Below are 14,983 nucleotides of genomic sequence, written 5' to 3' on the forward strand. Positions count from 1 at the left end.
GGGGAAAAAAAAAAAAAAAGCTTTCCATCTCTCTCACACACACACACACACACACACACACACACACACACACACACACACACACACACACACACACACACACACACACACACACACACACACACACACACACACACACACACACACAAGCTAAGCTGGAGGGAAGGGAGTGCAGCGAAGACTTAGCTGAAGTAAATACGCAAATTCACGTTTCGCTGCCTTCAAATCCCTGCAACGGCCTCACGAATCAGAAAATGGAAAAAAGTAACAAGCTCCTCCCTCCAAAAAAACAGCGCCCGCATGCCCTTGAGCAAATCATTTAACCCCAAGCTGCTTTATTAATGTTGCTCAGCGGCCAACAGCAGAAAAACTATGGCTTTACCAGGCACCTACCCGAAGCAGTGTCTGTGTGTGTGTGTGTGTGTGTCTGTGTGTGTGTGTGTGTGTGTGTGTGTGTGTATATAATGATATGAATATTAAGCAAAGTGTCTGTGAAAAGGGAGCGTGTGTGTGTGTGTGCTCCATAAACCCCAGAACAAATTAAGGGTAAATAAAGCTGTCCCCTGGAGTCACAACACTTCCTACTCATGTTCTACAATTACATTTAATTACTCTGTGAACTTTTTAATGATCTAAGAATAGCTCCGACGCCAGCAAAACTCTGGCTGCCTCCATCTGATGTTATTTTTAGGGACGATTTCCAGCCCTGATTATCTTGCACCACGCTAGCAGCCAAAGCAGCAGGCGAAAGCCTCCCATTGCCAGAATGCTACCGCTAGGCTAATGATCTGAACGTGGATTTGGTCCAACCTGCTGAGCCGGCGCGGGACCGACGGAGTGAGGACGACAGGCGAGCTTTGTAAAGAGTGAAGAGCGATACAGGGCGCGATTGAGACGCGCGAGGAGCTGCGGGACGCGGAGAAGAAGAAGACTTAGAGGAGCCGTTCCAAAACACAATTACAGCCGGCGACCTGGCAGCGAATGAGCAGGAGCCGTTAGGCCGCATGTCAGACGAGGAGAGAGGGAGAGAGAGAGAGGGAGGGAGGAGGGGAGAGGGAGATAACAAGCGCTGATGTGCCTTTGTGCAGGCCCCCAATTAGATGTGCGGTCATTTCCTCCGTGCATTGTAGATTAGATTCAATTAAGTCAGACCGTCCTTTGGAACAGAGGGTGTTGTAGCGGCGAGCAGTGGGATCGATCAAAAGGTTCATGAGGATGTGAGAACGAGAATGAAGCAGGAGGAGGTTTGATCCAAGTCTGAAATGCATAATATGGAACAAAACCGTTCTCCTCTGTGAAGACAAAGAGATGACACAGGAGGAGGAGCTGCGTCTCATTCGCAACAAAGCCAATAGCTACACTTTGTTACGTCCACTAATGTCCCTCTATGGACGCCAGAGGTGTCCTTCAGGGTCAGTCAAGACATTATTGCGTCATACGTGGAGCCCGAGGACCACACGCTCCGTCGTCTCGCTGGTATGTGCAGGAAGTTCCACATGGCAGTGTATTAATCAAACTACCCTTGGCAGCCGCTGCCCACTGGTGGCTCCAAACTGCAGCGAGACGCCATCGCTTGCCAAACTGTTTGCCTTTAACACTATCAACTCCTCAGAATATGTTCAGTCAAGCTGTGGCACAAGCAAAGGGAGCTGAGAGAAGGCAGAGAAAAGCACAATTTAGTGTTTGAGATGCCTGATGTTTCCATTTACTGTGTTAGAAATGAGAAAATAGAAATAGGAAAGGCAACTACATACAGAAATGTGAGTTAGAGAATGATTACAGCATGCAGTAGAATGTTCCAGATCGACTTTGCCTGTCCTTTAGTCGCTGATGTCAACAATGAGTGTTATCGCGGCGGAGACAAAAGACGACCCAGGGACAAAAGGGGGGATGGCACAAGAGACTTCAGACACACACACACAGGTCAGACATTTAACTCAATGAAACGGACGGAGGAAGAGAGAATAGTGCTTTCAATTGGATTAGGTGGCCGACTCTCACCCTGAGCACACATAATAACACACAGCGTAACACTCCAGACTATTAGAGATTATTACTGTGGAGTTCAAAGGTCAGGTACACAAAGATAAAAGCCAAATACTGTGTGTGTGGTGAGAACGATGCTGATTAATTATAAAACACAGGGACGAGAGAGAGAGGAGACCAGATCTCCTGCTTTCTCCCTGTCTGTCCTACTTCCGTATGCACACACAAACACACACGAGCGCGCGAAACCACAACCACACAGGTCGATCGATAGAAGCCGAGAAGTGTTGCAGCGGGGTGAGAGATGATAACCTGAGGACAAACAAGGACAACAGAGTGCAGTCTACTTGGCAACGGCCACTGCATACAACCCCTAAACACACACACACACACACACACAGAAAAAACAACCTTGTATCAGCCTTTATGCTCGGTGGACAATAACTCATAACAGTCGCGGTGCCACACACACACACACACACACACACACACAGACGCAGCATTTCAGTGTTTTGAATCCAATATTGGCTCCTGGTGAGATATGAATCACACAAAGCCAGCCGCTTCAGGTTTGGCTTCAAAATCCTCAAATATCATGAAACTACGAGGCTCTCAGGTTAAATATTCCGTTTTTTTATTACTATTTCAATAATTGAACACCGTATCACATTTCTTCTCACACACACACTCGCACACTCACACACACATTCAAACTGACTCCTGGTCCGACAAAGATAAACAAAAATCTCCCCCCAAAAAACTCCCTGCGTTGCCTGGAGTAACAATGAGTCTCCATCAAACCCTGGGTCGTCCAAATTAGCATTCCATTTATTCCTCAATTAAACTTCATTATGTGCTGCGGGGACAAAATGGCGTGGATGTGGAGACGAGAGGATTGATGAGCTCACAGGAAACCACACTCCATCTTCATGTCTTTGCTGCTGCTGCTCTAAAAAGCCACTTCAGATTGTTGGACTGGGGAGAGTGTGTGTGTGTGTGTGTGTGTGTGTGTGTGTGTGTGTGTGTGTGTGTGTGTGTGTGTGTGTGTGTGTGTGTGTGTGTGTGTGTGTGTGTGTGTGTCTCTGTGTGTGTGTGTGTGTGTGTGTGTGCGTATATGGGGGGGGGGGGGCGTAAGGCTAATGAAGTGTGTTATTTCCGCGCACACACACACACACACACACATTGTACTTCTTCTAAAAAGACGTGTGTGTAGGTTTCTCTTGGGGAAGATCAAAGGCCTCACATTGAATGCATTACCCCCCCCCTCTCCCCCCTCTTGCCAGTGATGTAATGACATCCATTCAACAGTATGTTATGTATTGTTGGACTGAGAAGCATTTCCTGTTTGGTACATATATGTGACCAAAGGGAACACATAAGAGAAACACATACATGTCATTTCATCTATCTGCTCTATAGGCTCTGCTGCAGGAACGCACAACACGCCTTTCCCTTTACGTTGTGTATTCAATCAACACAAATCCAATCAGCCACTATCTGAAAGACATTACCCCCATGTCCACCCTCCCTTGCTTCAGCACCACTGTGCACAGAGAGTGAAAACAGTCTTTGTAAGGTGCTGTCCCTTTAAGAACATGAGGTGACGTGTTGTTGCCATAGTAAAGGAGGATGACCTCGTTACTTCAGACATGACAGTATTTCCCATTAATGTAATGATTACACATAAGTCACGTCCTGTCTTTCATAACTCTAATCCATAGGACAGAACCCTCCTGCCTGCTTTTGTCATTCATGCGAGAAATGAGCTGGCTGCAGCTTAGCGTGTGCGTCTTATCTCCACTGCTACACTTTACTTCATGATTACAACGGCAAATTACAATAACCAATCACCACAGATCAGAGTCCGGACAAAAACGGAACATTATTCTGCAAGGAGTCCCTAATAAAGTGGTGACCTCAGTGTGTCGGGCTCAACTGAAGTGTACATTATGTGCGACTAACACAATCCCTCACACACATACGTATATACAGGAGACGTATAGATGAGAGCGTGCAGCTGTCTGGAGCTCTAACGACGCCTTCAAGCTGCTACTATTTATTTTCCGGAGAGGATGTTTAGTTCAGCACGTCCAAATGAGAGCGAAGACGCCGAGACAGAAAACAGCGTCCGGACTGCGTCACCGCTGTGATTCCCAGCATTCCTCTTCTACTTTTACTGGCATCCAAAAAAGTGTTTTTAAACACACACACTCGCATTTTGTAAGAGCGTTTGTGTATCGTGACAAAGCTACTGAAGCAGGTAGCATTAATACCTGAAAGCTCATAGACACACACACACAGGGCGAGAGAGAGAGAGAGAGGGGGGGGGGGGGGGAGCACACACACCCAAAGTGGTCCATTAATCAGGTTTTGACGAACGAGGCTTCGACCGCGAGATAAACAACGTATTTCTCTTTACGGAGCCAAATCCCTCACTGTCCAGTGTTTATGTTCCAGCCGAGCAGCAACGCTAATCAGGAAATGATCCACTTGGGTCGGATCCAAGTGGCAGAGAACCAAGAGAGAGCAGGTTTACATTTGACTTTAGAGCTGGACATGTTTTTCTCCAGTGTTAGCGGAAAACAAACAAGGAGGAAGCACAATGAGGGCACAATAGAACGATGTGGTAATGTGATTTAGGCTACTTTGAGTTGAGTTGACACATTTGGAGTGGAACACAGTTTTGAAGCTGAATCTGAACCTATATTACCAGATACATGCAAGGTGATAGAGAGGTTTGTATGTTCAGGGTTCATTCCAGTCTGCAGTCAGGAGCATATGGACAACTGGAGACCGAAGGAAATGTGATAAAACCATCCAACAGGGTAACACAAGAGGGTTTATGTAGATATCAGTAAAAAGAAAAGCAACGTATTAAAGTAAAGAGCTCCTCTCCCTGGGTATTCACTCCTCTCATCTCTTTCCACCATGGTGATAAAGTGAGACGTGACCGAATGTTAGCATAAACACAGACAAACAAATAGATACAGATATGGCTGCCAGACTCTACACACACACACTTTCTCTCCACCTTAATAAAGTAGTTACACATTGCATTTCTCTCTCCGTTCACCAATCTACACCACAAATCTGCGATATTATCTTCAGCAGGCAAAGTAAGCGTCCTCATCTCTGCTGTAGACCTAAGCTCGTCATTTAGGAGCGCTAATCAATCTCCAGGACGGAAATCGAGAGCTCAAACACTTTGAGATGGAGGGCGATGAGGATAAAAATGATCCAGAAGGCAACGCGGGGTCGCATGTGCATCCCTCCTCTATGTGACGTCTGTTTGGAGGGATCACTTTGGCTCTGACTCATTGTGAAATGTCTCAGGGGTGTTATTTAGCCTGAATGCTAAATCCTTCACACCTCAGTATGTAACCAGGTGGTTGGAGCAAACTGTGTGTGTGTGTGCGTGTGTGCGTGTGCGTTTGAATGCACTACACGTGACTGAATGTGTATCTGTGTGTGCAAATGGTAATGATGCAAAGAAAAAGGTGAAAGGAAACTTTGGGCACCTGTGTGGTTAAGAAAGTGTGAATCATGCTAAGTGAGTGAAAAGAAAGAGAGAGGCGCCCGATGTGAAGCGGAGCGGAGGGGAAGAAAAAGGAAAAACTATCCGGTGAGAAGAATGTAATTAGCCCGGGCTTGGAGATTCCTTTAGAGCTGGGCAATTACCCCTCTAATGATCAGGTAGTGAGAGAGAGAGAGAGAGAAAGGGGGCGATTGGAGTGGAAGGAGGCCAGAAGGGGAGGGAAGTGTGGAAGCGGGAAATTAAGAAAGCAAAGGGAGCAAAGAAACAACAAAGCAAAAATATAAAACTAAGATCCAGACCAGTAAACACTTTCATTAAAACCTTTGATACGCTCAAATACTGTGACGCTTTGAGAGGCAGCCAAAGAAAACTGGTACGACGTTTGACTACAAGTTCAAACAAAGAATAAGACCAAAGAAAAGAACGCTGCTGCCACTCAGTTGGGCTTTGCTTGTACAACAAACCAAGAGCTGCAGAAACTCATTAGCAGGTAGGTAATAATGACACTAATTATTCCTGTTGTTACACATTTACCTTCATTTGGAGTCATAATCCGTACTGCAGTATTAATGGAGGCGGTGCTGAGGTGACCTTTACGCTTCACAATGCAGCTTTAATTGATCAGATGAGTCAATCATCGCAAATCCGCTCCCCATTGGTCAAAAGACGAGGTCGCATTTGTTCCAGCGACCAAATAAACGTGAAACCAGCAGTATGTATTGCGTTGTTGTATTTGCAAATGAATGAACCTCCAATAAATAGTCCAATAGCTGTGGTGACAAATGGCTCCCGGCCACAGAAAGCAGAGACAGAGGTTTGGGTAATGGCTTCTAATGGGCTGCTGGACCGAGCCAACGCCTGGAAAAATCTGCTCTCTGATTACGGACATTAAGCAAACAGTTCCATTTTCTCACCATGATGTGCATCTCTTTCTTTCTTTCTTTCTTTCCCTCTCTGTGCTATTCTACATTTTCTTCCATTTCTCTCAGGTTCTGATTCAAATCCTGTTTTCCACACAGATATGTTCACATCAGGACCAGACTCCCACAGTACAAACCTTTCATTTAGAACTTTCTCTCCCCCCCTAATTATACTTGAGAGCACTTTTCCAGTTCTAAAGTGGCAATTTTGAACTTCCACGTCTTCTTTTCTGCTATTCCAGACACATTTTTTGCTCGTAAATCACCGCTAATCAAGTGACTGCGCACTGTGTTTCCGAGAGATCGCTAGCTCAATCAATCAATCAAGTGCTGCCTTCGGAGACGAGACGCAATTATTTCCTGTCATGTAGATGAAGCTTCACACACAGACACACACAGACCCCACCGCCTAGTGTTTACATTTCAAAATCAGTTCTAAGAGTTAAACACCGGCCCAAATATTAACAGCTTTTACAAACATACATGAAGTGTGTGTGTGTGTGTCTCCAGGAGCCAACACTGAAGAAAAGAGTCCAGACTGTAGATGCCTGAGTGCCCTGAGTCATTAAGGCACTGAAAACGGCGACTGTAGGCCCGGCTTAGCGTCCAAGGCTACAATCTGGACAAACACAGACCCAAGCACACACACAGACACACACACACAGATTTTGTAGCTGCACTAACCGCATAATGCCATTTCAGACTGGAGGTCTGCCTAGATCTGAAGGCAAAAAAACACTTTAACCTTTTAAGAGCTGGACTACAAGAAGTGAACAATGGAGCATATTTACAAGATGAAGAAGTAAAAGCTTGTTTCAGCGTTCGCCTGTCAAAGATCACAAACGCACGCACGTTCAATAAGTCGTCTATTTGTTGCTTTGATGGTGAGAGATCACTTAAAGAGGATGTGCTTTGGTGATTAATGCCTTCTTTGTAAATACACCAGAAAGCCTCGTTCTTTGCTCGTCTTTGTGTTTGTGTTGCTGGCAGAGCGACACAGACACATCCTGCATCGCCCAGCAGAGATGCGACACAACGGCTCAGGCTCATTGTGTTTTGTTTTTAACTGAACATCATCAAAAACGTCTTTGACTTTGGCAGCCGTCACCGAACTTCCCTGCCAGCGGTACCTGTGGTTTTTTTGTTGCTTTCAATGAGCACAGTCTGCCCCCGTTAACACCCGTGTGTGTGTGTGTGTGTGTGTGTGTGTGGTGCCAGCAGAGCCACTGATCTTGTCACGAGATTCTGGGCCCCTGTGAGATACATGGACATCAATCCAGGTCCCATCAGCCCTATAAAGATCCAGCACCATCACGTCAAAGTCGGGGGGCGGGAGCAAATCACTGCAACCGAGCTGTGAATCAACTGAGCTGATGGAGAAAGAGAAGAAGAAGGCTGGCAGACGTCCCAAACATCCCGCCAACCACCACCGTCTATACACTCTGCACCAAACCAACACAAAGTGAGTTTCTTGTGACATATGGGGAAATAAATCTCCCAGATTTATTCCAAAATGTTTTGATTTATGCAGATTTTCACACTGCCGAATATTCAAAACAAAAATAACAACCATGGATACTAACAACTGTTGCGCCGTTTAGTGAAAGCTGTTTCCCGGCGACCACCCCCTCTACACAAACACAAAACAAAAGCATACGCAAGACTATCCTTCTTTCTTTCTAACCTTAATCCCATCTCTCTCTCTCTTTCCCCAAGTCTCTTCTTCTACGCACACGTCTCTCTCCCATCCCTCCATCCCTCCCTCTGTGAGGAGGGCTATCTCCCCCCCCCCCCATCTGCGTGTGTGAGGGGTTGTCCTGGTGTGTCAGTAATGACAAAGTCCCAGTGTTCCTCTCTGCCAATTAGCCCAGCCATAATTACATAGACACATATGGAGCTGTCAATCACATCGCTCCCCCGCACAGGAACTCACCCACCCACCTACCCACCCAACGGAGAGAGAGAGAGAGAGAGGGAGAGAGAGAGAGAGGGGAAGAGAGAGAGAGAGAGAGAATCAGCTATAGCTCCATGCCTCTCCATGCGACCTCATACTGTGCCTATAAGCACATCAGCACAGCATCAAACTGAGTAAAAAAAAGCTGTGAAAGAGCATCAGACTGCAATGAAAATGGGATCTATCTTTCTTTTCGGCTTTGCCTCTTTTTTAGCGGTTACGATTGACTGAGTTGTCATTGTTTGTCGAAGGATTTGTCCAAGATTACGGCGGCGAGTGAGAGAGGAATTGCTCGAGCTGGAATCAGATGGGAAAGGAAGAGAAATGAGTCAAAGTGCTTTTTCTCCTCTTATGAAGATGTTTAGCAGTACAGAAATGAGGAAAGCGTGAAATACGTTGTTATGACTTTAGAGATCTACGCAGGAACACTCTTAACAAATCTATTGAAGTTTACATCATCCCCTCATCCGGCAGCAACTGATAGATTCCAGCCTGGGTGTGTGTGTGTGTGTGTGTGTAGTCAATAGAGGGGCCTGATTTCCCCTGAGCGTCTCCTGCAGGGCCAAACAAATGAGGCTTTCATCCTGTAATAGATAACATGTCATGCGAGGTCTTCATCAGGCGTTTACGTTCTTCGCTACGCCGCCGTTTTCCACGCAATTTTTTTGTCGTCACGTCGACTCCTGCGACAGGACGCCACTTATCTGCTAATAACAATGATGAACTGACTGAGAAGGAGACGACACAGAGAGAGAGAGCGAGAGAGAGAGAGAGAGAGAGAGAGAGAGAGACGGGAGGAAGGAGTAAGCATCGCAAGGTGTGTGTGTGTGTGCGTATGTGGGTGGGTGGGTTTGGGGGTGATGGGAGTTTGCAGGGCAGGCATAATAATGATCAAACTCACAATAATCATCATAATTCCAGTAACTTTTATTCAGAGTTAGAGAATTATAAAAAGTGCTTTGCGACATGAGCGACAGGGAAGCAGAACACAAAGAAACAAAAAAGTGGGAGTTGGAAGAAATCCAGCAATGTAAGGTGAGTGGGAGAAGGAGCGGGAGGAGGTCCAGAAACAAGGGAGGAAGAGGAGGAGGAGGAGGAGGAGGAGGAGGAAGAGAAGGATGTGTAAGGATGGATGGGGGGTGGAGGAGGAGGAGGAGGAGGAGGAAGAGGAGGTGGTCCAAATCCCTGGTGGACTCTTACCTCTGGGACGTCTTCTTGTATTTCCGCCTGCCAGAAAGAGAAACCACACAGATAGTGGGAGCGTCAATTCAAATGTTAGTCTGGACGGAAAGAAAGTATGAGGTTCATTTTGACGTTTTTGACATGGGAAGACACAAGTGAGAGGGGGGACAGAGGGACATGTCTCCAGGGGGGACGCAGCAGCAGCAGCATGAGGACACTCTGGGTTAAATTGTCTTCAGAAGCGGTGGACGTTTCCTTTTTTCCTTCCTTTTCTTTTCTGTCTTCCTTCTTTTCTTTGTTTTTTAAGGGAAGGATGAAGTCAGACTGAGTCGTCGTGTTTGGTCGTTTTCACACAAACACACACACACACACTTATGCAGATGAGGGATTTAAGAGAGGTGTAATGAAATGCAAAAAAACATACACACACACGCCGCCCCCTGATTTTCCCACCTACCTGACTACTACACACATAAACACACACACACTTACACAACACATAACCAAATGTACATAGATCACATTAAAACACACTTTCACTTACTCTAACATTTAGACTGGAACACACACACACACACACACACACACACACACACACACACACACACACACACACACACACACACACACACACACACACACACACACACACACACACACACACACACACACACACACACACACACACACACACACACACACACACACACACACACACACACACACACACACACAATGAGATGGCGCGGCTCTAAAATTCCACTCACCTACACACACACACACACACTTATACACTCGGGCGCTCTGCCATACAACAGCAGAAAACAAATTGAAATTCTGGTCAGGCAGAATTCGCAGCACTTCCCTTCATTTGATTCTGGGCCTGAAACTGCAAGCTCGCACAGTGACGTCAGGGCGAGGAAGAAAGGATTGGACGGGAGCCAAACTCCTGCCGCCCAGATACAGTAAATCACCCCGGGGGTCCATTAGGTGATTCGAAACTAGACGGACGGGGCCGAGGGAATCTCAGAGCGGAGGAAGAGGAGGAAGGTGCTCTGAGATACCGAGGGAGGGAACAAAACAAACGACAGGATCTGACCCGTATCCCCCTCTGTTTGCCTGCCTGCCTGACTTCTGCGTGTGTGTGTGTGTGTGTGTGTCTAATTAGAAAGCTTTACGGCGCTGGTCGGAGCATAATGAGGCTCTGAGTCGAGGATTTCTATGACGACGGCAACAAAGTTATTAATTAAAACAGAACCTTTCTAAGGAGTTAACTCTGTGACTCGCATGACAACAAACTGCACGGCTGCCTCTGCTGTAAAGATCAACCACACAACCTGTTTGAAATATTATAATGTATTCTAACCTGCCCTTCTCTTTAGAGCTCTGTGAGATGAGCTGGTTGATCAAGTGATTCAACAATTCATTGATTTCCATTCATCAGCCCCTGCGACACCCAGAGAGGCCCGGTGTCTCTTCATGGGAATCCCACTGGAGTCCGTTCAGCCCGCTAACAATCGGACGGACCGCTTGTCAGAGGAACGTGCGGCCCCCGACTTTGATCGGCGGATGTCGCCGCGCTTTGGACAACGACGTTGATGAAAGAACGGAGGAAATCAAAACGCTGCCTCTCTCTCTCCCCCCCTCTCTCCCTCTCCCTCTCTCTCTCCGGATGATTGGTGCTCTTGCTGGAGTACACTTTGCCAGGGCGAGCGCTGTGATCGCCAACACACACACACACACACACACACACACACACACAAAATCACACAGCTGCCAAACAAATCTCCTAGGATAAGCTGCCAGCACATAAATGTCAGCAAGCAAGCCACCACACACACATACACACACTACAACATACATCACAAAGTGTGTGTGTGTGTGTGTGTGTGTGTGTGTAGTCAACAGCTGTGGGGGCTGCCTGTCAGTAGGAGCTCTCTCTCTCTCTCTCCCTCTCCCTCCCTCCAGACCGAAGCTCTTTGTGAGATTAAAGGCTGATGTGATCTCTGACACGCAACAGGAGTTCTTCCAGCAGCAGCGTCGGACCGCAGCACCGCCATGAAAAGGGTGTCCGGGCCCGTTTACGCTCAGTGGGATCCACCGCCGTGCATCAAACATCCAAAGAGAGGCAGATGATGGAGGAGGGGAGGGGAGAGGAGAGGAGGGGAGGAGGCTTTATTAAGACGGTGACCGAAACGGGAGAGACGATGAATCTGTCAGAACGATGTGGGGACGACGTGTCAACACATCGGGTCTCTCACACACACACACACACACACGAAGAGAGCAGAGGAACAGAGCGATAGGCCGGGTCGTGACACAAACACGGCTGATACTAATGTGGAGTGATGTGAACTTTTCATGGAGAGGAGGAGAGGAGGAGAGGAGAGGAGTGATGGATGAACTGCCCCATGCTTCATTCACTCCTGCAGTCTTCATCTTTGCTGCGTTTGATTCACACCCGCAGGATTAACAGCCGACTTCTCCCTCTTCTCTCCCTCTCCCCTCCTCTCCTCTCCCCGCAGACGGAGAGCGATGAGATGAAATCACATCGGAGGAAGAAATCATTCTCACTTCCTCTGGTCTGTGGCTCATCGCCGGGTGAGAGGTCAGCGCGGGTGTTGATTGGTTGCTATGCAGTGTAATATATTTCTAAGTAAGCGGGGGTGAAGGGAGGTATCCGTGCAAGGAGGGAGCGAGGCAGGAAGTGGAACGCGTTGAGCGGCGGCGGATTTTTGTTTTGCTTTCAATTAAAAATAGCAAAGCAGCCGATGAGTGACAGGTGAGAAGGCGAGGGAGAAAAGAGAGAGAGAGAGAGAGATCCTCCTCACACCCACTGAGTCACACCACGCACACACACGCACACACACATCCATCCACTCTGTCCACAGCTGCAGCCGTCCATCTTGTCGGACAACAGGTGTGAGGTTTGGATTTGCAGGTGAAGAGAGAATAATATATGAATCGTCGTCGATGGCAATGAAGTCAACAAATCACCGAAAAGGGGAGATGATTTTTGATTGTCTACTTGTATCACTCCATCTTTGAACACACACACACACACACACACCATATCTAAACTTACACACACTGTAAACAGAGCCGGGGTGAGGTGAACAAAGCAGGGCTCTTTCCCCATGTCCTCCTCTGGTTTCCTATTACAGCGTGAAAGCAAATAAATCGCATGACAGACGCCACTCGCTGAAGGAGCACTCCCTCACACACACACACACACTTGTTGAAATACAGTTAAACTGGGTACTCACAGTCCTCGGAGCCTGAGCCAAATCTTCTCGATCTGTTCGGGCAGCAGATACTTCAGGGCCGTGCTCTCAAACTCCTCGATCTCTTTGGTGGGAGACTCCATGCTGAGAGCTCCGGACGCCGGCGTCGAGAGGTGAAAAGAAAGTTTAATCCCCGGTAAAGTGTGGAGGGAGGGAGGGAGGCGCTCGGCTCTGAGTGCAGAGGGAGTTTGCTTTGTGGTGGAACCCAGGGTGTGTGTGTGTGTGAGGAGGGATCCTCTCTCTTCACGTCTGCGCCGTCAGCTGCAACGCACAGACCATCATCCTTCCTTCCTTCTCTCTCTCTCTCTCCTTCTGCCTTCTCCCTTGTGTGTGTGTGTGTTAGTAAAAGCCCTCTGTGCAGCTCAGAGCTCTAACAGCTGTGACAGTCGTGGAACAGCACAAGTGTACCTTTTCTTCTCTCTCTCTCTCTTTCCCTCTCTCTCGCTCTCCCTCTCTTTTCTGCCTCTCTCATTCGCTCACTCCTCTCCTGTGTGAGCACAGGGGTCCTGGAGCCATGCCATGCTCTCCCAGCAACGACGGGATGCGGATGGCAGGGCAGTGCAATCTGGGATTAACGCTCGGCGCCCGAGCTCCCAGCAGAAGAGGGAGGGAGGAGGAACACCGGCAGTCAATGAGGGGGGAGGAGCCTGGGTTTGCTAATGAGGCACTGTGTCCTGTGTCCTCCTGCCGGACCCAGAGGGAGGGAGAGGGAGAGAGAGAGAGAGAGGCGGGGGGGGGGGGGGGGGAGCGACGGGAGGGAGAGGAAGAAGAGGAGGGAGCTGTGGGAGAAGCTGGGAAGTGAGGATGGAGAAGATGCTGGAGGTATAAGAGCCTGGGATTACAGGCGAGGGGGGGAATGTTTGTAAGAGGCTTTTACACCAGATTGCAACAATGACGCAGCTTCCCTCCACGACCTGCTCCCTCCTTAATCATACTAATTCATTACATTCTTTGTCCCGTTCACACACTTGTTTACATTTGATCAGGAATGGAGCCTGGGAAGCAAACGTCACAGCGGAGGGAAAAGTGAAATCTCAAACCCCGTATATTCAGTCACCTATCATAAAAAATGTTGTAGTGGATAAGGTCGGACACACACACACACACACACACACACACACACACACACACACACACACACACACACACACACACACACACACACACACACACACACACACACACACACACACACACACACACACACACAGAGACATATTGGCTGAAACATATTGGTTTCATGATATGTGGGCTTCTCAGAGTTCACCGAGGCTGAACATGTATCAACTTGTTTACATCTTCTACTTTCTCTTCTTCCTCTTCTTCTCATTGTTGTCCTTCACTTTAGAGCTCGTCTTCTCCTTTTCCTGCCAGTCCGAACCTTTTCGTCGATGACTCAGCGCGGAGCCCCCTCAGCTCTTTCAATTACTTGATGCAGGCCGCAGGGGTGACGGCGGGCCGGCGCCTCAAAGAGCTCGGCCCGCTTTCATCTGCTGAGACGTTTGGACGAAGGAGCGATGGTTTGTCTGAGTGCCACCAAGCCTGTAGATGTTCTCTTCAAAGGCGGCGCGCTCGTCGTCCCCCGTCTCTCCTTCTGTCTCACTTCATCGCTCTTTGGCTTTCAGTGTCTCTCTGATTCTCCCGGCCTTTCTTATGTCCACTTTTCATCACCGTGTTTGCTTCTCCTCTTGTGTGGAGACACGCCACTCTCCCGCGAGACACTAAAGCCACGGGTTCGTCGCTTTTACACCAAAGCCCGACAGCAACTTCGCTTGTCACCTCGGGGTGTTGACAGCGTCGCCCTCTAGAGACTCGTGCGTCGTGTCGTCTGTGCTTAAGTGGAGCGCCGGGCCAAGGTTAGGTGCAAAGAACCCCGATGAGGAGGGTTGCGTGAAGAGCAGAAACAAACACATATCCTCCTCTAACTCCAGATCTATCAGCCTTATCAGCTAAGCAACGCTCCTCAGACTCTAATGAGAGTATTTATCATTCATTGCCGTTGTTGACGTGGATCTGACGAGCGCTCCGTTCTCTCAGAACGCCGGGCTGCGATGAATTAATAAACAGTTAAAGAGTAAATATTCATAAAGACTAATATTTAGCGGAGTGCGAGTTCTCTGGT

The 14,983-nt window shown here is 48.0% G+C and overlaps 1 protein-coding gene across 1 annotated transcript in view; it reads right to left on the minus strand.

The window, feature by feature from the left end:
• pde1cb (phosphodiesterase 1C, calmodulin-dependent b) overlaps positions 1 to 13,461 on the minus strand; it is a 36,209-nt gene extending 22,748 nt beyond the window's left edge. Inside the window, exons 1-2 of the mRNA XM_076147857.1 lie at positions 12,844 to 13,461; positions 9,596 to 9,622 (exon numbers count right to left, since the gene is read on the minus strand). Coding sequence (XP_076003972.1) covers positions 9,596 to 9,622; positions 12,844 to 12,944 — 128 coding nt within the window. The 5' untranslated portion in view covers positions 12,945 to 13,461. The remainder of the gene's footprint in view (positions 1 to 9,595; positions 9,623 to 12,843) is intronic.
• Positions 13,462 to 14,983: the final 1,522 nt, after the last annotated feature.

Source organism: Genypterus blacodes, unplaced genomic scaffold (genome assembly GCF_046128005.1).
Source record: "Genypterus blacodes isolate CSIRO-AG114 ecotype Tasmania unplaced genomic scaffold, CSIRO-AGI_Gbla_v1 ptg000005l_1, whole genome shotgun sequence".
In the NCBI taxonomy this organism is placed as follows: domain Eukaryota; kingdom Metazoa; phylum Chordata; class Actinopteri; order Ophidiiformes; family Ophidiidae; genus Genypterus; species Genypterus blacodes.